Source organism: Panthera uncia, chromosome A2 (assembly GCF_023721935.1).
Source record: "Panthera uncia isolate 11264 chromosome A2, Puncia_PCG_1.0, whole genome shotgun sequence".
NCBI lineage: Eukaryota > Metazoa > Chordata > Mammalia > Carnivora > Felidae > Panthera > Panthera uncia.
In genome coordinates this window covers 160,053,437-160,075,030 of record NC_064816.1, presented here as the reverse complement: position 1 = coordinate 160,075,030, position 21,594 = coordinate 160,053,437, and the positions used below count along the sequence as shown (strand labels likewise).

General features: G+C 56.0%; 1 protein-coding gene and 1 long non-coding RNA gene across 9 annotated transcripts in view; one reads left to right on the top strand and one right to left on the bottom strand.

The window, feature by feature from the left end:
• The window catches only part of PAXIP1 (PAX interacting protein 1), a 50,945-nt gene that overhangs the window by 25,776 nt on the left and 3,575 nt on the right, over nt 1-21,594 (top strand). Inside the window, exons 7-16 of the mRNA XM_049642152.1 lie at nt 4,010-4,571; nt 4,953-5,047; nt 8,805-8,900; nt 9,837-9,974; nt 10,593-10,714; nt 11,130-11,314; nt 12,322-12,365; nt 14,081-14,151; nt 15,406-15,508; nt 16,482-16,650. Of these exons, the coding sequence (XP_049498109.1) occupies nt 4,010-4,571; nt 4,953-5,047; nt 8,805-8,900; nt 9,837-9,974; nt 10,593-10,714; nt 11,130-11,314; nt 12,322-12,365; nt 14,081-14,151; nt 15,406-15,508; nt 16,482-16,650 (1,585 nt within the window). The remainder of the gene's footprint in view (nt 1-4,009; nt 4,572-4,952; nt 5,048-8,804; nt 8,901-9,836; nt 9,975-10,592; nt 10,715-11,129; nt 11,315-12,321; nt 12,366-14,080; nt 14,152-15,405; nt 15,509-16,481; nt 16,651-21,594) is intronic.
• The window catches only part of LOC125930326 (uncharacterized), a 29,582-nt gene continuing 23,353 nt past the window's right edge, over nt 15,366-21,594 (bottom strand). For 7 of the 8 annotated variants that reach the window (XR_007460145.1, XR_007460144.1, XR_007460143.1 and 4 more), the window contains 2 exons: nt 17,545-17,633; nt 15,366-17,094 (listed from right to left, as the gene is read on the bottom strand). This is a non-coding gene — a long non-coding RNA (uncharacterized LOC125930326). The remainder of the gene's footprint in view (nt 17,095-17,544; nt 17,634-21,594) is intronic. The other variant, XR_007460150.1, reaches the window with a different exon arrangement.

Here is a 21,594-nt window from a genome sequence, read left to right as displayed (position 1 = left end):
GGGGGGGGTGGTAGAGGCCGAGCAGATGACGGACGGACCGAAGGACAGGCAGATGCGGGGAGGTGTTGGTGGCTGAGGAGGTGGTGGACGGACAGAAGGACAGGTGGACGTGGGGTGTGGTGGAGGCCGAGCAGATGACAGATGGACCGAAGGACAGGCGGACGCGAGGGGTGGTGGAGGCCGAGCAGATGACGGACGGACGGAAGGACAGGCGGACACGGGGGGGTGTTGGAGGCCGAGCAGATGACGGACGGACTGACGGACAAGAGGACGTGGGGGTGGTGGTGGCTGAGCAGATGACAGAAGGACAGGTGGATGTGGGGCCGGGGGCGGTGGTGGTAGAGGCCGAGGAGATGACGGACGGACCGAAGGACAGGTGCAGGCAATAGAGCGTGGCAGCCGAGTTAGCGATGTCGGAGGGTCGGTGGTTGGGAAGATGAGAGACGGAGGGGGCCCAGGTTACACGTAGCCAGCAACCAGTGCGACCTTCTGCCTGGCGTGTTCATGTTGGGGCAAAGAAGATCGTGGGGTTTTTTGCCAAAATCGTGGGATTATCCACAAAAGCGGGATTTGTGGCATTTCCCGCAAGGTGGGTGAGCCAGTATTTTGCAGCCTGAATGGTGACAGTGCGTGGTGGCCAAGCGGCAGACTCCCCTTTTGCGGCGAGGCGCCTTCCATGGGCTCCCCGCCACCGCCATACTTGGACTTCCCATCGCGGTCCTGTACCTGCCGGGCCGGGAGGACTTTGAGTCGGCGGGACACCGTTCTGGAGGGTGGTGGCGAGTGAGGAGGACCTGAGGGGAGGGGGGGGGGGGGCTGAGGGGGGGGGGGGGGAGAGGACGGAATGCTCTGTCCGTTGGGGCCCACGCTCACATGGGGTCCCTGCGGGTGGGGGGAGGACGGAACGCAGAGAACGGCTCCAATGGGGAGTGGGTGCTAAAGCCACGAGGTCCTGGGCCCGGCACCAGAGGGCCGTGAGAGGAGCAGAGCCGATGGTCAGAAAGAACCAACCGGAAAGCCAGGGGCTTGAGGCCGGTGGAGAAGGCAGCCGGAGGACAGCCCGGAGGCAGCGGTGATGTGACCGGGGCGTGCGCAGGGAGGCCCGGCGGCCCCTGGGCGTGCGGCTGGAGCGCGCACGGACCTGTCCTGTGGTCTGGGGCCCGGGGTCCCCCTGCTGTCCCCACTGCTGTCCGTCCGTCGGCTCGCCGCTGCCCCTGCCCCTGCTGCCGCCCTGTGCTTCTCCCACGTCCACTTCGATCCCATGCTCCCTGAATTCACATTTGGATGGAATCCGCTCCTGTGGGGTGGAAATGGGTGCCTGCATCAGGGAGTGGGGTGCGCCCCGCAGGAGGGCCGACGGAGAAGCCGGCCCCAGGCTCTGGTGCGCTGCGAGGCCCCGCGAAGCCCCGCCCGGGCCCCAGGGAGAGCGGCTGCCCAGAGGCGTTGCGCGTGGTTTTGGTTTGCAGGGACATTTTGCTGCTAGAAGTGAAGAAAACGAAGTTTTGAAATGTTACAGCTAGAGGACAGATTTAGTTTAAAAATAGATTGGGGATAAGGAGAACACAGCCAATCATCAAAATTTGTATAGGTTGCGAATTGGTAGTGGCTAGAGCCATGTTGTTTGTGTTGAAATTCTTTATATATTGGGGCGCTTGGTAGGAAGTAATTTAAATAAAGAAAGCCATAGCGTTACATGAAGGAAGAATCCAGACTTGACATTCGTTAAGAACTGTTGTTTGTGGAATGGCAGATTATGCGACCAAGCAGCCAAGAATCCCGCTTGTTTGATTGCTCGAGACTAGCGCGTGTTTTCCACAAGAGGCACATCAGAGGGTTGAAAAGCCCGGCTTTCCAGCCCGGGGTCCGTCTTACCCCAGGCCAGGGCTCTCGTCCTGACCGCTGTCTGCTCCGAGCCACCCTGTGCTCACAGCCTGCACCCACCCCGCCCCCCCCCCCCCCCCCCCCCCCCCCCCCACCGGATGGAAGGGGAACAGCCTCGGGCTCCAGACCTTCAGCCACTCCTGGTCTTTTCACCCTTTGTACAGAGGGTCCTTCAGACCTGCCCTGTGATCTGGGGTTGGGATGCAGGGGCGGGGGAGGCAGCCTGAGGCACACCACTGGTTTGACCTGACCATCGTGGCGGACAGGCCTTTATTCCTTATTCCCAGTCAAGCTCATGTGGGTTGTGACTTCTGAGAGTAAAAAAATACATGTGTACAAAACTTTAAAAAATTCCAGTGGCACCAAAGGGTATAAAGTGGTAAACTCCCTCCTGCCCTTAACTCCTGTGTCCTCTCCAGAAGCAGCCACTGTTACTGGCCCCCTGCGCTGACAGGCTCAGGACTGATCCGCACAAGTCCTAGCAGCTGTCCGCCACCCGCCCCTCGCGGCTTTTGTGGACGTGTGAGCATCCCAGTTGCTGTCCTGCTGTCTGGGTGTGGTACGCGCTGAGGTCCATTTCCCTCCACTTTACACGGTACTTTTTAGTACTTTTAAGCATAGAGAATAAATCGTTACCCTGCCGGTTATGAGTTTGTTAAAAAAAGTTTTTCTGGTTAGAGCTCTACTGAGGAGTTTCTGAAGTGTGGAGAGAACTCCTTATGGAGAGAGAGGTCTTACCTGTAAGTGATTTCAAAGACAGATCGTGCAAGCCTCGAGTTTGGCCTTAGTTTTTTTGTTTTTTGTTTCAATGTTTGCCTATTTTTGAGAGAGAGCGAGCACGAGCCGGGGAGGGGCAGAGAGAGAGGGAGACAGAGTCCCAAGCAGACTCTACGCTGAGAGCAAAGCCCGACGTGGAAGTTGATCTGATGATCCCTGAGATCATGACCTGAGCCGAAGTTGGATGCTCACCTGACTGAGCCCCCCGGGCGCCAGGCCTCTATCAGTTTTAGAGGCAGCTGTTTGGCCACGAAATCCAGAGTCTGTCGCCTTTACGTTCTGGAGTCTGTTTAAGCGGAAGATACGTTTTAAGAACATACTTGAGGTTTTCGATTTAGTCGTGGCTTACGTTGCAACTGGATTTTAGAGTTTTGTTTAAATGGCAAGTGTGTTTTCAATTGGGAAAAAATTCATTGTAGGACATAACATTCAGTGCTGTGCAGGATGATACAGTAACGTGCCATCTGGTGCTCTGGCCTCTCCCGACTCCTGGCCCTGTCCCCTCCCTCCCCTCAGCTTGCGGGCGGCTCTCCGCTTACGCCTGTCGTCGTGAAGGAGGAACTAGAAAGGAACGGTCTGGGCAGTTGGATTTTCTCTGGCTCGAAACACTTCGCTCCTTCTGAAGAGTCCCCCGTCCTTTTGGGGAAGGTTGACTCAGCAGCTGTGCTGAGGATTTCTCAGTTGAGGGACCGTTTGCCATTAAACAGACCTACCGTTGGTGTCTCTTCCGGCCCCCGTTTACAGAGCTGCCAGGGCGCAGGGCACGGTGACCACAGAAGGGGGGGTGGGGGTGCTTTCGCTGGGGGGTGGTCTTCACGTCCGCCTCCTCCGGGGCCCCTTTCGTCGTTGGAAAATGGCAGGTGCGGAGAGGAGCTCGGGCCAGGCCGACTGGCTGCAGGGTCCACTTTTTCCCTGGAGCATCCCTGGGTTAGGAGAAGTCTGGAGCTTGGCAGGGGGACAGGGGGGTGCCGGTGAGGCGCTGTGCCCGCAGCACATTGCGGGGGGCGCACAGACCCCTGCGAGGAAGCAGGGCGCCTCTCTTTTCTCCTCCCCCCGCCCCCCCCCCTTTTTTTTTTTTGCAGCCCCGTGACTGTGCTCCGTCGAACACATCAGCCGTGTGAGTTTACATGTGTGTCAATTTTAAGGCATTAGCTCCTTCCGTGTTACTTACTTCCAAATTCTGAATTCCGGTGAATTCGTTCGCTTTATCGAAGTTGGTGACGCTTGCCGTTTGGTGCCTCCGTGTCGCGCGGTGCTGAAGAGATGGCAGGGTCCGCTCACGTTCTCCCGCTTGGAGGACGTTAGGCCGTTTCCCTGTCGCTAATGACTTCGCCTCGTTTTTGTTTTCTAGATCCTACAGTCCCTTTCAGCGCCCACGAAAACCTTAGAGCATCAGGTGAACCACAGCCAGCAGGGCCACGCGAACGCCGGCGCCGTGCTGTTCGGCCAAGTGAAGGTGGCCCCGGAGCCACACCTGCCGCAGCCGCCGCCCCCGCCCCCGCACCCGGTCCTGCACCTTCCGCCCCAGCAGATCCTGCAGCTGCAGCCGCAGCCGCAGATCCCGCAGCAGCCCTACGCCCCGCCGCAGCCACACCCCTTCCCGCAGCCGCCGCCGCCGCCGCCCCGCCCGCAGCCGCCCCTGCAGCCGCAGCCCCCGCAGCACCTGCAGCAGCAGCTACAGCAGCACCTGCAGCAGCAGCAGCAGCTGGCCCAGCTGCAGCGCCTGCACCTGCAGCAGCACATGCACGCGCCAGCCGCGCCCCCGCCGCCCCCGCCGCCCCAGGCCCTGCCGCCCCAGGCCCCGCCCCCGCCGCAGCCGCAGCCGCCGCCGCCCCCGCACCCACACCAGCACCCGCACCAGCACCCGCACCAGCACCCGCACCAGCTGTTTGGACACGACCCGGCAGTGGAGAGTTAGTAACGCGCGCGGTCTCTCTCTCCCCTAAAGTCTCCTCGGGGAGGCGCGAGGGTGGGGTGAGGGGCTGAGGGTTCCCGTCGGGAGGGTCCTCACGGAGGGGAACGGGTCCGGTGCCCAACGCGGGCCCCACTTGTCACGGTGGGGCGTCCTGGCCCCTGAAGGCAGCACCGGGGCCCCTCACGGGGCTCCACACGGTCGCCCGTGCGCACCATCGAGCCTGCGGACCTGTGTTTTGAACCTACCGCTCAGGCTGCGAGCGTCCGGGTCGAGAGCGACCGGCTTCAGAAATGCAGAATGAATGCAGCGAAGTGAACGCCTCCGTTTTTGCGCACACGTACTCAGGGGGTTTTATTTTCCTCGTGTGATTCCGTTCCAGTTCCCGAAGAAGGGTTCCTCCTGGGCTGTGTGTTCGCAATTGCAGATTATCCTGAGCAGATGTCTGATAAACAGCTCCTGGCCACCTGGAAAAGGGTGAGTTGTGCCTGAAGAAACGCAGCTCGGTCTTGAGGACTTGCAGAATGCGGATTGGCCTTCTGTCTGTTTGGCTGCCCTCACTGACCTACACGTTGTTGTGTTGGGAATGTATTATGGGCATTTTATTTTGACACTCTGTGACCTTGGGCAGATAGATCACTTTTCTGGTCTTCAGTGTTTCCCGCTGTAAGGGAAGCATGTTGGACTTGAGGTTCTTGGACATGTGATTCTTGAGGTTCTTCCAGCTCTTAAACTCTCAGGGCCACAGGTTATTTGTGCATAACTGGGGATGTGAGAATGAGATCAGGTGTTTGGTGCCCTGGGATAGGGACCATCAACCTCTGTGTGCCTTAATCCTTTCTGTCTCCAGAGGCGAGTGCCGGACAATCTTAGACTCTCCAGCTGGGAAGGGACCTCAGAGCCTCTAGTCTGTAGTGGAACCGTAGCGCTCGTATTTATTATTTTGTATGTTGGCCTTTAAGGAAAAAGAGAAGTAAACGCTTTTGCCGTTAGTGCCGCAAATCAAAACTGATTCTAATTTAAAAAAAAAAAAAGACTAAGTATGCTTCGGGCAGATCTTAAACGCGCTTCCCCGAAAGCATTCCTGTTGTCGAAACACTCTCCGTGTGAGACAGAGAACACTGGGAATGCACGAGGGGGGGGAAACCGCACATCAGTCGGAGAAACAGCCACCTGTGATGAGCAGGAGGCAGGACGGCAGGTGCAGCGAGAGCCGTGAGAAAACACAGCGCGCTGGGTGGGGGCGAGGGCCTTGAGAGAGGCCTGTGGGGACAGGTGGTTCCTGCACTCAGTCTTAGGACAAACAGGAGGGAGCATGGAGGGTGTCCCAGTGAGAAACCCTCGGTGTAGATGGGGAGGGGGTGGCAGGAAGGCACGGGCTCCCGGCCAGGCCACCCCTTCGAAGACCTTCTTCCTGTGCCACGTGACAGAAGTCGGATTTTCTCCCTGTAGTTATTAAAGCATGGAGAAAAAGGAGAGACGTACATTCCAAACCATGAAACGTTGAGTTGCGGGAGTGCAGGCAGGTGACTAGGCCAGTTGGGAGATGCTGGTAACCTGACCTGGGGCAGGAGGCAGAGAGAGGAGGGGAGAGGCCCGTCTGAGAATCACGGCAGCAGGAAATTCTCTAAAAATCACAGAAGTGTTGGAAGGTGATGTGTAGAAACCGGCCTCAAAACAAAGATATCTTTTTAACTCAAAGACACAAAAGATAGAGACGAGTCTTCTTCTGTTTGAAGCTCCGGGATTAGTCCAGGAGGGCACGTAGCAAGGGACAGGCGTGCCAGCGCAGAGAAAGCACGGGCAGGAGCACGTAGAGAGGGACGGACGGGCACCGTTGCCGCAAGTTCGGGGTGCAGAGGGAGGGCTGCCCGGAGCTGCGCCCCAGGGACGACTCTAAGAAGCAGCAGTTGGGAGGCCATCTGGTGTCACGGAGCAGCCGGCGGCATCTTCGGAGCCCCGAGGAAGAGTGGCTCCTGGCTTCAGATGTCGCGGCCTGTCTGCCCGTGACGCGCCGCTGTGGTGACCGCGTCCTCAGGCGGCCACGGTTGGGCGCCCCCTCCCGCGGAGATGGGAGAGGAATTCTCTGGGTGAGGGTGGAGGGCAGTCGTGGAGATGAGTGGAGGGAGGCGCCGGCCTCAGTTGGAGAGGGAGGAGCGGTCCCCGAGGGGCAGCTGACATGCGCTCTGATGTGACCTGATGTGCCGTATCTGTCGGGGCGGGAAGAGCTACACCGTGCCCTCCGCCGTGTAACGAGTCCTCTGCAACATGGTGACTCCCAGCAGGGAACACGTGTCACCTGGAGGGTGCTTCGCGAGTGGAGACCCTGCCGTGGCTCAGTAGGGTGGCTGTGGCCGAGGCGCTCTGCTCGCGTGTGGTCGGGGGGAGCCGGGCGACGGGAGCCACGGGGCCTTCCGTGGGGCTGGGGCAGCGCTGGCCTCCGCCGGGGCAGGTGACCTGAGGCGGAGCAGGGAGGAAGCCACAGCGTCTGCTGTCTGGGAAGCCGTATGCGGTCGCCGCACCGTATCCTGTTTGTCCAGCCCGTACCAAGCGAGGAGGCCGAGCTCTGCTGTGAAGGGGGGCGCGTCCAGGATTTGTGGGCACAGTCAGATACCACCACGGACGGTAGTCGTGTGTTGAAGAGTTCGGGAATGACGTAGTGAAAGGTGCATAGAAAACTAAGAAAGGCAGGCGGGAGGGAGGGAATACGGCTCCTAATAACCGCAGGAGAAGCGAGCCAGGGTGAGCCCCGCAGGAGGAGGTCAGGAGGCGTGGATTCGTGAGAACATACCCGGAATTATCGGAAGACACGCGAAGAGCTGACTGTGCTTGCTGCAGGGGGATGAGAACCAGTGGTGTAGAAACCGCTGGTTTGCTCACATGCCTTAGGAAGCCATGTTTGTGCACTGCTGAAACAAAAACCGGTAAATTCTGTTTTTGTTTTTTTCCAGAGAAAGAGCGTGAGTGGGGGAAGGACAGCAGGGGAGAGAGAATCCCCAGGAGGCTCCACACCATCAGTACGGTGCCTGACCCAGGGCTCGATCTCACGACTCTTGAGGTCCTGACCTGATCCAAAATCAAGAGTCAGATGCTCGACTGAATGAGCCACCCAGGCGCCCCGATCAAAATCAAATTTAAAAAGTAAATGGCACCTGGGTGGCTCAGTCAGTTGAGCATCCGACTTTGGCTCAGGTCACGATCCTGCGGTCCGTGGGTTTGTGCCCCCCACATCGGGCTCTGTGCTGACAGCTCGGAGCCTGGAGCCTGCTTCAGACTCTGTGTCTCCCTCTCGTTCTCTCTGCCCCTCCCCTGCTCATGCTGTGTCTCACTCAGGGATAAATAAACATTTAAAAAAAAATTTTTTTTTTAATGTAAGTGAAGCAAGGAGTGCCTGAGTGGTTCAGTCGGTTAAGTGTGCAAATTCAGCTCAGGTCACGATCTCGCAGTTTGTGAGCTCGAGTCCCACGTCGATCTCTGTGCTGACAGCTCAGAGCCTGGAGCCTGCTTCGGATTCTGTCTCCCTCTCTCTCTCTCTCTGCCACTCCCCTGCTCACTCTTTGTCTCTCAAAAATAAACATGAAAAAAAAGTAAATGAAGCAGAACCGTTTTGTGGGGCAGGTGTTTTTTTTTAACAGACCGCGAAAGTCCCTCCCTTCTGGTGCGCGGTTCTTTGGACTTTCACAAATGCTGCCAGCACCGTGCAATGCCACAGAATAGTTCCCTCAGCCCTAAGACAGATGTGTTGTTAAAGATAAATTTTGGGGTTTGCTAACTTCCTGCTTTTTAATTTATTTATTATAATGGCTCTTAGCCAGGGTGGCTGTGCCCCCCAGGGGACATTTGGCAATGTCTGAAATGTCATGACACCAGGGCGGGTAGTAGGTGTCCAGTGGGTGCAGGTCAGGGGAGCATAGGACGGCCTCCACCACGCGGTGCTGGCTGGTCTAGAATGTGAGCAGTGCGAGGTGGAGAGAACCGTGTTACAGAAAGAGAACGTTCGTTTCTCTTGTCTTTCCCTCTGGAAATTCAAGTTAAATGAACGTTGGAGCTCATTTTCGCTTAACGGTGCTGAGTGGAGAACCTGTAAATATAACCCACACGTATATCGTATATGTTCTGGTGAAATATACTATAAAAATAGACGATGGGCTCTTTAATAGTCTAATTGGAAACCGTACCCTGTCCTCCTGAGCACACGAGGTTGATTATGACTTTGGCTCTCCTGTGTGTCTAGATCATCCAGGCGCACGGTGGCACCGTGGACCCGACGTTCTCGAGCCGGTGCACACATCTCCTCTGCGAGAGTCAGGTCAGCGGGATGTACGCACAGGTGAGTAGGGCGGCGTCCCCTGTGACTGGAATGAAAACGGGGCCCACAAAGCGGGGGTCTTGTGCTGGAGTGGCCATCACCGGGCCCATCTTAGGATTCTGGTGATTGCCGTGTTTGGAAAGGACCTTTTTCTACCTCTGAAGAGAGCAGAGTCCCTTCTTTTCACCAGTCTTTGCTGGGACAGATAACCTTGTGGACGCCTGGCCTTTACGTCTTTGAGCGCGGTGTGCCAAGGACGCGCCCCTTCTCTCAGTCCAGGGCAGCCCCGTGACCAAGTGGGGGGCGGAAGCGGGACTTGCGCCCTTGGGGGCCTTCGTGCGCGGGGCTGGACGGAGCCTCTGTAAACTCCTGCAGGGCGTGGGCTCGCGTGGTGTCCCCTCATCTGTGGCCTCAAGTTCCGTGTCTTCTCTTCTAACAGCGTTCTTACTTGTGGACAGAACCCTGTTAATACGTGTGTGATAAACAACCTCCCCGAAACTGCTCTTCAACACTGTAGCCTTTTTCTGGATCCACTTTCCAACTAAAACTGTAGAAATGCCTGTGAGGTTTTTTTTTCCCTCCATGGCTGATTTTAGGTAGGCGGTGACGTTTTCTCGGAGCCTGTTCTTTTGGGGGCCCTCCATCTTCTTGCAGGGGCATTTTAATTGAATTTTGATGACCACAGATGTGATCTCATTCCGTGATTATTTTTAAGGTGGTTACAAAGCGTGTTGCCTTTGCCCCGGTTGCAGGCTCCCGTTCGCGTGTGGGTCGTCACGTTCTCAATCGTGACGTTTGTCCCTTTGGTAAATCGAGGGCTAGGTGTCGTGACATCCCCGCGAGGGCTTCCTGATCCCGGGAAGGTGTCGTCGTAGCTGTCCAGCCTTGCGGTTTTGTGCGTGACCCTGCAGCCACAAAGCCCCAAGCACAACAGACCCGTGATTCTGTCTTTGGTAGGCGATCAGGGAGAGGAAGAGATGTGTCACAGCGCACTGGCTAAATACCGTCCTGAAGAAGAGGAAGATGGTGCCGCCCCACCGTGCCCTTCACTTCCCGGTGGCTTTCCCCCCCGGAGGGAAGCCGTGTTCTCAGCACGTAAGGGACTCGGCTTTGTTTTGTGCTCGTCCTCCTCCGGCAGAGTAGGTCCTGCGCTGCTTTCTGCCTCCCGCGCGGGCTCCCTCTGGCCCGGCGCCCGAGGGCCCAGGCCGGGTGGACACCTCCCCTCCCGTGCGCCTGGCGGCACAGGCTCCTGCACGTAGGAGAGTCTAACCGGGTCTCTAGCGTCTCGGACGCGACTTAAGGTCCCGGAGTAAAGCGGGGGTCTTGTGCTGGAGTGGCCATCACCGGGCAGGCCCCTGTCGGTACCTGTGGGCTCTCTCACTCCGACGACCTCAGAACTGGGACGGGCGGGAGGGTGCAGAACTCGCCCGTTCGTATTTACACGCTTAGTAGGACGGCTCTGTTAAAGTGACGTCAGCAGCGTCCTCCCGACACAGAAGAAGCTTCCTCGGGTCTGGTATCTCGGTCGCCTCCCCCGCCGGCTACAGATGTAGCCTGCGTCCCGTGAACAGGATGCTGCTTTCGACATTGTCGGGAGCGGCGTTCCCAGCTGCCCGCGGGAACGCCACGTGCACAGAACAGGCCCGGAGAAGGAAGTGGCCACGGGTTAAATCGTCACTGCGTCTTGGCCTTATTTGCTCTCTTTGTGCTTAGATTATTTCTGTGACTGGATTTGTCGACAGTGACAGGGACGACCTGAAGCTCATGGCTTACCTGGCAGGCGCCAAGTACACGGGCTACCTGTGCCGCAGCAACACGGTGCTCATCTGTAAAGAGTAAGCACGCCTCTGACGCCACGTGGGCTCCTAAGCCCGCTTACGACTTGGCGGGTGTGTCAGCAGTTCGGTGTTGGGAGCCCGAAAACGGTCTGTGGGAGTAACAGCAGTGAAGTTTTGACGTTCGCAGAGGCGTCCGTAAAGCACTGCGGTGAACTAGAATCTCAAATTCGCGGGCTTTGAGTCAGCTGAGTCGGGTCCGGGGAGTAAGGCAGACGCGGGGCTCGCGGGCGATGTGGGACCGCGGCGTGAGCCTGGACGCACCCTGGGATCGCGATCGCCAGCCAGGGGCTGCGGTCGCCTTGGCTCGGGCAGCCCTGCTGGGTCTCTGATACCAGATGCAAAAGAAACGCTGGTTTGAACGGTAGATGCTTCTAGCATTTAATGAAGTGTGTTTTTCCTCAAAACCAAAAAGGCCTGCCGGTTTGAAGTACGAGAAGGCCAAGGAGTGGAGAATACCGTGCGTGAACGCCCAGTGGCTTGGCGACATTCTCCTGGGGAACTTCGAGGCGCTGAGACAGGCCCACTGCGGCCGCTACACGACGTTCAGTCTGCAGGAGCCCTTTGCCCCTACCCCGCACTTGGTTTTCAGTCTCCTGGGTAAGTGCAGTTTCACGGGTCAGATTCATCAGTGCGGGTGCTAGACTGCGTCCACCGCCTCTCGCTTGCCCGAGGCGCCGCTGTGCGCCAGCCTCCTCTTAGTCCCTTCCCCCGACCCTGCCCAGGGGCTCTTGCCGGTTTGGTGTTCTCTCCTGCCTTTTTAGTAGATGCCGGGGATAGAAGGAGCACTCCGCTTTTCCGTCTGGCCTCCCCAGCCTGCCCCTGCTGGTCTCCCGTGCCCGCCTGCGCTCCTTCGGCTGTAGGCCGGCACCTGTGGTCTCCCCTCTGTCCTTGCCAGCTGCTCGTCCTGGGCCACACGGACCCCCGCCCTGCGGGACACGCTCTGACACTCAGCTGAATGCGCTCCAGAAAATGCCCGTTCAAGCTCTGCCTTGATAGGCTCCGTTTTCAAAATGCTCATTAAGTCTGGTTTTCCGGTGGCTTTAATCGTGGCTCTTGAGTTTGGTGTTTGGATGGCTCTTCGTTTTAAGCCACAGTCTGCTTCCCTGGGACGTATCTGCCCGTTTGACTTCAGTTCCGGGAGCTTTACCGAGACCTGTGGTCGGTCCTTGAAGCAGCACGGCCATCGTGTAGGGAGGTGCGCCGGTCCCTCGGCCACCCTGACGTGCCGTGGTCCTCTGTGTGGGCCTCCCGTTGTCACGGGTGGTTGTGGTTCCCGGGAACGGCTTCCGGAGTGACGCCAGGGTGGGCTGGGGGGCGGCTCCGCCCTGGACACCTGTGCTGTGCTGCGTTTCTTCGTGTCCCTCACCTGGAGAACCCTCAGTACGGGACACCCGAGCACGTCCCGCAGCTGCTGGCTGCTCTCCCCTTCCGTTGTACTGAAAACGTTTTTCGGCGTAAGCGTGGTGCTTGCATTTATCATTAATGAATGTCCACTGAGCCACCGACGTGTCTGATGTAACGTTACTGGCCCCAGAAAAGGGCTTTACAAAGGGCTTTTCCACTTGAACGGTATGTCGTTGTAAATGCAACTCGTTTCTCTCTAGATGCCTGGAGGGTCCCGCTGAAGGTGTCGGCAGAACTGCTGATGGTACGTCCAGTCAGCGGCCCGGTCACTTGGGCTGTCCCTGTCTTACAGGAACGCGGTAGGCACAGACCCGTGTTTGTACGTTCGAAACTCTTTAAGTGATTTGTCAGCACGACGTCCTAGAACGTTCAGCACGCCCGGGGTCTTCGCTCCCCCTCAGTCGGTGCTTTTGTCATTGCCCGTATGTGTGCACGGGGGAACACTGCTCGAGGAGCTGCAGCGAGAGGGGAGGCACGAGCACTCACGGGGCAGGAGCCCTGGGACAGCGCTGGCCGCTCTGACTCGCGTCGGGCTGCCCGTGGTACAGGATGGGGACCCCCCTCACTGTGGGCCGGGCCCTGGTGGGTGAGGCCGCCGGCTCGGGACGCGAGGAGGTCGGATGCCGGTGGCTGTTGGCTCGGAAGCAGGGACGGGCGGCCTTCCTGCAGGGGCCGTGCAGCCACATCTCCCTCGTGTGATGCTGGGACGCCGGGTCCTGTTTTCCGTGTCACGCTGCGGTAACCACGCCGTGTGATCCCTGGATGCTGGGTGGCCGTGTGATGTAGGGGTTAGGGTTACGCCCGGGTCACCATGTGTGTTTACCTGTCTGTTTGTATCAAGGGACTTGAGTCACGTGCCCGCTGATTTTCAGCACATCCCTCAGCACTACAGAGTTAATTGGGGGGTTGTGTCCCTGTGAACAATGAACTGAGGGGAACCCTCCGGTCAGGGTCACCCAGTGACACCCCAGCCTGTGTTCTGTGATGACCTGCCCCGCTTGTTTTCCGAATCTAACCTGGGAGCTGCCGAGAATCGTCCGGAGTCTGTCAAGGAGCCCGTAGGCTAGTGATAATGTGGTCCTGTGTTTTTTCTTTGCTTAAACTAGTAGTTATGATTTGATAAGACACGACTGGCTCTGACACACCAGCAAAAGCAAATATTCTCCTGACTCGCCCGTGTGGCAGAGATGTTCCGTGGCCTTCGGGATGAAGGTGGGAACGCGGTCATGTTCTCCCCCGCACGGCCCCAGGGGCCTGGACGGTGGCTTGTCCCGCGGCTTCGTGTGGTGGTCACAGAGCCGCGGGTCTCAGAGACTCAGGGGCCAGTTTACCTTGTTCCTCGTTGCCCCCAACGTGTGGAGTTTGGAGACTAAGGGGCCGAGGGTTGTGTCCTCAGGGCAAAGGTCAGAGAAGGAGAGCCTGGCCCCGTGCCTGACGGGCTAGCGGGTCTCGCATGTTTTTTGGAGTTGCGCCGACTTTCTTTTCGGTCGTGTGGATACAGCTGGGGTGTTTAGAAAACGTGAAGGTAAATGCCCGAGATGGAGAGGCAGTGGCTTCACGCAGTAAAACGAGTGACCCGCGTAGCCCCTGGTAGCGCGGCGGTCCGTCCGGGGACGGCTTTCGTGAGCCGCCACACGCCAGATTTCTGTTGCGGGAGCAGCCGTGTTTTAGGGGTGTGATTGCAGGGAGTGTGTTTTCCAAATCCCACGTCGGGACAGCAGACGACGCGGGAACGAACGCTGTCGTGTGGCAGCTGGGCTGGGAAGGGCCAGCCGGCAGGCAGGTGCCAGGCACGCGGGCCCCTCCAGAAAGCCCTCTGGCCCCTGGCCGGCGTCCTCCTCGCTGCCATCCAGGCGCGGCTGGCTTCTGTGTGGCGGAGGGACGCTTCTCCGACGCGGGTGTGTGGGCAGCTGCTGTGTTTCGTGCAGTCGATTGACGTGGACACCGGTGTGATTACAGGGCGTGAGGCTGCCTCCCAAACTGAAGCAGAACGAAGTGACCAACGTCCAGCCTTCTTCCAAAAGAGCCAGGTACGGACAGCCCCTTCCCGCCGCTATGGTTGGGGTTCTCTGCAGGCCTGTGTTAGAAACGCTCACAGTTGGGGAGATTCCGGGACGTTTTTGAATCTTCTTGGTTTTATAAGTTTTATATTTTTTAGTGTATTCATTTTTGAGGGAGAGACAGAGCATGAACAGGGGAGGGACAGAGCGAGAGGGAGACACAGAATCTGAAGTAGGTTCCAGGCTCTGAGCTGTCGGCACAGAGCCCGACACGGGGCTCGAACCTGAGCCAAAGTCGGACACCCAACTGGCTGAGCCATGCAGGCGCCCTGCATCTTTTTATTTTTAAGCGAAACTGTGTCCCACCGCAGTCGGTGAAGCGGCAGGCGGGAAGGGCTGGCGGGCCGCACTGTAGGAGCAAGTGTGGGATTGCGTCCCCGAGGTGAGCCCCGCGGCCCAGGCGGGCAGGGGCCGAGAGCCCCGTGGAAGGACGTGTGCGGAGGCAGTGGTCTCACCTGCCGAAGACCTGGCTGGCCGGTGTGGGTCATGTGATTCGTAAGGCAGGGCAGGTGCAGGGTGAGCGGGGACCTTTCTCCTTCTTTCGTGAGTGTGGAAAAGCCGTTACTTCCAAGGCGGACTCGATGAGGCGGTCCTCCGCAGTCACCAGCTTCCCTCGCCTCTCCCCTGCTCTCCATCAGGCCCATTGCACCCCCACATCACAGTCCGTGTTCCAGGAGCGTTCAGGAACGTCTCGGTCGTGTGATGACGCGTTTTTTAAGTTGTCATCAAAATGCCACAAACAAACTTTAAAAAACTATTTTACCTAAATGGCCTCAAGTGTCAGCTACGTGAGACTGAGGTTTCATTTAAAATGCGTGCCTAAGTCAGATCGCTTGCTTTGTGCTTCTGGTGTAAGACAGGGCAGCGGACAGGGGCCTGGCGCCTGCCAGAGGTGCGGCTCCGGGGATGCCCCTGTCACTGCCTGGCCCGTGAGGGACGCTTCCACTGGCACAGCTGGCTAAAACCCCCACTTTCTTTTTAAAGCCCGTGGAGACCTTTGTGTGGGTGAATTCTGGTGTTAAGGGGTGGGGGGGAGGGTGTTGAGGAAGAGACGGCGTGCGCCTGAGCCAGAGCGCGTCGGTCTCGGGGGTGACCGCGTCCAAGGCGGGGAGGCCCTCGCGCTTGCCCCTTACCGAGGAACCCCGCACACTCGGAGCTCTGAAGGCTTGTGCAAGCTGTTAGAATCTGTTGTTTGCTAAACAGCATTTTTATTTTCTTTCACAGAATTGAAGATCTACCCCCTCCCACCAAAAAGTTAACACCAGAATTGACCCCTTTTGTGCTTTTCACTGGATTTGAGCCTGTGCAAGTTCAACAGTATATTAAGGTGAAATTCCATTCTACGTTCTGGGAGGAGTTTTAGCACCGTTCCGTTTTGTACACGTTGGCTTTAGGCTAGCAGTGTGTTAAAGGAACATTTAATCAGGAACGTCCTGCTACAACAGTCTTTTTGGCTTGTAAATCAGTTGTAGTCGTTTTTACAGTAAAAGTAGCCATTAAATCGTAAGTGATGTTTCACCTTGTTCTGTGGTTTTTATAGTTTTATACTTAGACCCTTGCTCTCTTAATAGTAGAAAACGTAACTCGGGTGAGTAGACGAGACCCACATTTATGGTCCTGCGAACGCGAGCAACCTGCTTGAACGTGCTCGTCCCAGAAGCCCCCCCCCCCGGTGTCGGGGAAGCCGCAGGCCGGTTCTCCTGGGTGGGGACCAGGGCCGCGTGCTTGTGCTTGGACAGGAAGTGGGAACGCAGCCTTCAGCGTGCTGTGGGAAGTAACAGCACAAGGGAGGGGGCATCTTGCTTGGCTGTTGTTTTGGGGCGGCGGTCAAGAGGGTGTAAGTCGGCCTGTCGTCGCGTGGGCTTCGTTCATCGTACCGCTCAGGTTTTGAAGGAGAAGAAACCGCCCTAAGTGCCGTATCAATTTTTTTCACTTTTAAAATTGAGCCTAGTTACTGAGCTCTTTCCTGGACGTTCACGTCTTCTCAGTCACTTCTCTAATTTTTATGAACAGGGTCTGTCTGTTAACGTGCCTCATCGACACCCATTTCAGCTTAGAAAGTCCGGGCATGTTCGCGCCTTTTCAGGAAGCGCGCCGCCTCGTTCTCCGGGCATCGTGTCTGTGGGGTGTGATACGGGGGCCCTCGGGGAATCGCTGGTTTTAGCTCAAGGCGCGGGGTCGACTCCGGACACGTGCACGTGCGTTGCTGTGCTCGCCGTCTCCCAGCTCTCAGGCCAGCGCGGCGCGCCGTGCTCAGGTGCGGCCCCGCGCTCACCTCCGCTCTGTGCCCCTCCCTCCAGAAGCTCTACATCCTTGGGGGCGAGGTCGCCGAGTCTGCGCAGAAATGCACACACCTCATCGCCAGCAAAGTGACGCGCACGGTGAAGTTCCTGACGGCCATCTCCGTGGTGAAGCACATCGTGACGCCAGACTGGCTGGAAGAGTGTTTCAAGTGTCAGACGTTTATCGGTACGTAGCGTCCACAGCTCCGTTGCTAATGTGGAAAACCGACTCGTGTTTTTCTCGACTTTATCTCTGCTTTCGTCCCAGCAAACGCCTCATTTGCTTTCTTACTCTTGAGAACTCACCATTAAATTCATAAACGTCTCCCACGTCCCAGTGAGTCATTTGATACTTTTGCCTCGGACCGGGAAATAGGAAGGCTTCGGCGTTTGGACGTTGGGGGGAATAAGGCCTCCGCCTCGCCGCTTCCCGATCCCGATGCGTGTGTTCGGTTCGGATGCTGGCCGTGCAGTGCGATCTCGCGTGCAGCACAGGGTACAGGGATGGCGTCCAGGGGTGTCCGGGCACGGCTCTGATTGCGGGCTCCGTCAGAGGGCTGGTCGTCCGCCCCTCCTCATCTGCCCTGCGTCGTTCAGGGCACCAGGAGCGAAGTCCTTCTAGGTGGTCGTGCTTAGAGACGGCAGAGAAAGCATAGGTTTTGTTACACGGATCAGTGGACCGAAGTGCTTTTAGTGGAAGCAGCGGCAGTGTGACCCCCACCCCCCACCCCCCGTGTGGTGCTCCCCGCCCACATGCCCCCCCACATGCACATCCTGAGCCCTCACCTGGCCACTGGTGCAGGTGGAGCGGGAGAGCAGGTGCGTGGCCCGGACAAGCTTCACCGCGATCTCGCAGTGGTGCGGAGTCTTAGCTCCCTTGTGGGCCCCGGCCCCCCCCCCCCCGGCCCCCTGTCAGGACGCACCCACTGTCCTGTTTCTCCGCAGCCACCTGCCCTGGGCCCAGGGCTCTCCTCCCACTATCTCGGCTGTGCCCGCTCGTTCTACCCCTGGGGCAGGGGGATGCCGTGGATGCCCCAGGCCAGCAGAGACCCTCCCGTCCTCACTGCCCTCACGCTCTAACCTGACTTCTCCCTGATGGGGACATGTTGTCATATTGCAGATCCGTGTCGTTTTCTCAGCCGCTCGTGTTTAAATCTGATTCAGTCTTTACTGTAAAAAAATTGAAAAGCACGCGTAGTTTGAAGTTCATGTAGTCTAACATACAGATGAGAAAGTATGATCCAGAAAAATAACTTGTTTGCAGACACTTAGGTTTGTTGTTTATAGCAAAGCTAAACCAAACTTAAAATTCTGTGATGTTCACATCACAGAAAGTCAGTCATAGAAAAGAATCATTTACCTGAAAATCAGTAATAATGAAAAAACCTGAATTCTCAACAATAATATAGTCGATCCCTGTCATTCCTGGTGTTATGTCCTACAGAGTAGCCACAGACACGGGTTCCTGAGCACTGAACCATCGCTCCCAGAGGAAGCAGGGCTGGGCTCCTGTGAGCCCCTGGTCCTGTGCTCATCAGCCGATCCATACGTACCCTCGTGTGTATCTGGAAAACATCACGTACGTGTGCGCTGTGTCAAAGAGCCCGTGTTAACACCTGCTCTTGGCCCCCTCGCACCGAGCGCCTGGCCGGCCGCACATAACCGACACCAAAGGAGGCCACCGGGTCTCCTGCGGCCTCTTCCCTGGGAGCACGGCCGCGCTCCGTGCTGGCACTTTTGAGACCAGTCACCAGCAGAAAGCATAAACGTGTGGGAAAATTAGCACTAAATAGACCACAGAAAGGAAACTGTTGGTGGTATAAACCGGATGAAGGCCCAGCATTGCCTTATTCAGCCCCCACTGGGAACGTGCGCGTCTGGTCCTCGGGTTTGTCGCTGCTCTGTGCGTCTCCGCGAGCGATGCAGAAGTTTACAAGTAAATTGTAGCAAGTAGGCAGACTCACAAATGCAGAATCCGCAAGTAACGAGGATAACTGTAGAGACTCTTCCGATTGAAATTAATGTTTTTGTTCTTAAAAGCTATTAATGAAATAAATGCAGGCAAAAGAAAACATTTGTAGAAACAATTACTATAAACATACAGATTAGCTCCCAAGTTTTTGTAACAGTTGTAAACTTTAGAATGATATGGGCTGTTCCTTAATGGAAATTTGACTTAGTTTACCAAGTTTGCCAGTTGGTGACACGTGATTCTTTTATCTTTTTATAAAGTTTACGGCATTTCCTGTGTCACAGAAGTTCTGATTGACTCATTTATTTCTGGTATAACTGTTGATGTCTGAGGGTTAGAAGGTGGTTTAGTTGTAATATAAACGTTTACTATTTAATAGTAACTGTTCAGACGTTTCATATTTGATCCCCTAAATTTCCAGACATAAGAGAGTGTTTCCACTTTATAATCATTGCCTTCTCTAGACGTCCTGCATTTGGACTCCTACAGCACGTATCCTTTCCAGAGTGGCCTTCTTTCACTTTGTGATAGGCACGTAAGCCTCCTCCCTGTCTCCTCACTTCATAGCTCGTTCCTGTTTGGCGCCGAACGGTTCTCCATTGTCTGCACGGACCACAGTTAATCTGTGCACCTGCTGAAGGTCAGAACTTTCAAGTCCCGACCATTACGAATAGAGCCACTGCCGTCATTCGTGTGTAGCTTGTGCATGGGTATAAATTTTCAACTCCTTGAGCCAATACCAAGGGGTGGGGTTGCTGGATTGTATGGTAAAAGTATGTTTAGTTCTGTTAAGAAGCCACCGAGCTGCCTTCCCAGCTGGCCGCCCCGTCTTGCGCTCCCGCCAGCAGGGAGAGTTCCTGTTGCTCCACATCCTTGCTTGCATTTGCTGTTGTCAGTGTTCGCGGTTTCCACCATTTTCACAGCTGTAGAAGGGCGATCTTACGGTTGTTTTAATCTGCGCTTCGGTAATGACACACGATGTGGAGTATCTTTGCCATCACTGTATCTTCTGTGATGCCATGTCTGTTCAGATGTTTTGCCCATTTCTTAACTGGGTAGTCTTCTTACTGAATCTTAAGAGGTCTTGGTATATTTTATATAGCAGTCCTTTATCAAATGTGTTTTTTGCAAATATTTTCTCCAAATTCATGGCTTGTCTTCTCATTTTTTTGACACTTTCTTTCACAGAGAAGTTTTTATTTTTAAATTTTTTCTAATGTTTATTTTTGAGAGAGAGAGAGAGAGAGAGAGAGAGAATCCGAAGCAACCTTCAGGCTCTGAGCTGTCAGCACAGAACCCAATGCAGGGCTCAAACCCACGAACCGTGAGATCGTGACCTGAGCCGAAGTTGGATGCTCAACCGACTGAGCCACCCAGGCGCCCCAGAAGTTTTCAGTTTTAACGGAGTCCAGATTATCACATTTCTTCCATGGATCGTGCCTTTGGTGTTGTAGCTAAAGTCATTGCCATATTCAGGGTCATCTAGATTTTTCTTCTGTGTTCTAGAAGATTTATGGTTTGTGTTTCACACTCAGGTCAGTGATGCATTTTGAGTTGAGAAGGATGTACAGTCTGTGTCTGGATTCAGTTTCTTGCGTGTGGACGTCCAGTTGTTAAATGATTTTTGCTCAGATTGCCTTTGCACCTTTGTTAAAAACCAAGGTGATTGTTTCTTGGCTCTGTCTCTGGGCTTCTCTCCATTGATCTATTTGTTTGGCCAGTGCCACATGGTCTTGTCTGCTGGAGCACTGAGGTCCGTCAGTGGCGGTCCCCATCTTTGTTCCCGTCCTTCAGTGTCGAGCTGGCTGCTTTGCATCTTTGCTTTCCGGGTGAACTTTAGGGTCAGTTTGTTGGTGTGTGTAAATGGTTGGTTTTTAATACGTATTTAATACATACATATTTAATACATATTTAAAGACCTTTTGTTTTGCCAAAAGCTTTAAGTTTCTCAAGAATATGGACCTTAGGTTATCTGGAGTCATTAATATCTGAATCGTTGCTGTCAGGTTCACGTCTTTTACTCATCTGTTAGCATTTGATGGGTTTTTAAGGAACACGTTTGGCTTTTGAAATCAAATCTCTCTCACCTTTTTTTAAACAATCCCCAAGTTCGCAAACAGTTGCAGTTAGCAAACAGTACAGATCGCTGCCTTCTCCTGAACCGTGAACGAGTACGTTCCCAAGATGACGCGCCATCATCCCTGATGTCGTGTTACCTACAGAAGAGGATGCTCTGCCAGACGGCCACGGCACAGCCGCCAAAATCAGGATCTGCTGCTACTGTCTGGTTTGCAGACCTCATTCGGCTCTGCCTGGTTGTCCCCGTGATGTCCTTCCTTGAAAGCCACAGGGTAGCTCAGAAGCACACGTGGTCGTCACGTCTCCGTGTGGGTTTGCCCGCCGCTTCCCCCGATGGAGTGCGGCAACTCCGGTGGGCGCCGTGCCCTCGCGCGGCTCCTGCCGGGGTGGCGCGGTTCTGATTTGTCGTGTCACTGGAGGGGGTCACGGGGACCCCTGGGTGCAGGCGATGTCTGCTGGCCGCCTCCGCTGTAGTAAGTCTGTGGGGAAGTACTGGGAAGTGTGCCATTGCCACCGTTCCTTTGATGTACTCGTTTATCTCCTTGTGTGCAGCCCTTTTTCTCTGGCATTCCGTGGGTTGTGACCATGCTGTCCTTGATGCCTAGACTGTCCCGACTGGGACAGTGAGAGCCATTCTGGCTTCAGGGCCCCTCAGGCTGTCCTCTCTGTGTTTGAACACTTTTGGCTTTTGCACAAGAAAGTTCTAGGCTTTTCTGCTCTTGCGTCTGTAAATCCGTTCTCCCACGGCAAGCAGCCTGGCTTCCAGAACGCTACGCGTGTTTACTACCTAGTTCCCGCGCGTGTGACCCATGTCCCAGCATCACCAGCACCACCTTGTGGGTGCAGGGCCCCCTCTCTGCCTGCACCGGCTCCCTCGGCTGGGGTTCTGGCACCCCACGTGGGCCGATAGCTTTCATCGTGTGCTAGGGGTGTGGTTTTGTAATTTTGTGTTTGTCTCTGATTTATAGAGATTGAGACACTACTTTTACAGACTGTCGCTTTCTGGGGTGCTCATTTCCACTGTGCGGCTGTGAAAAGCTTAACTTTCAGGTTGACTCCTCCCACAGACTCCTCCCAAGG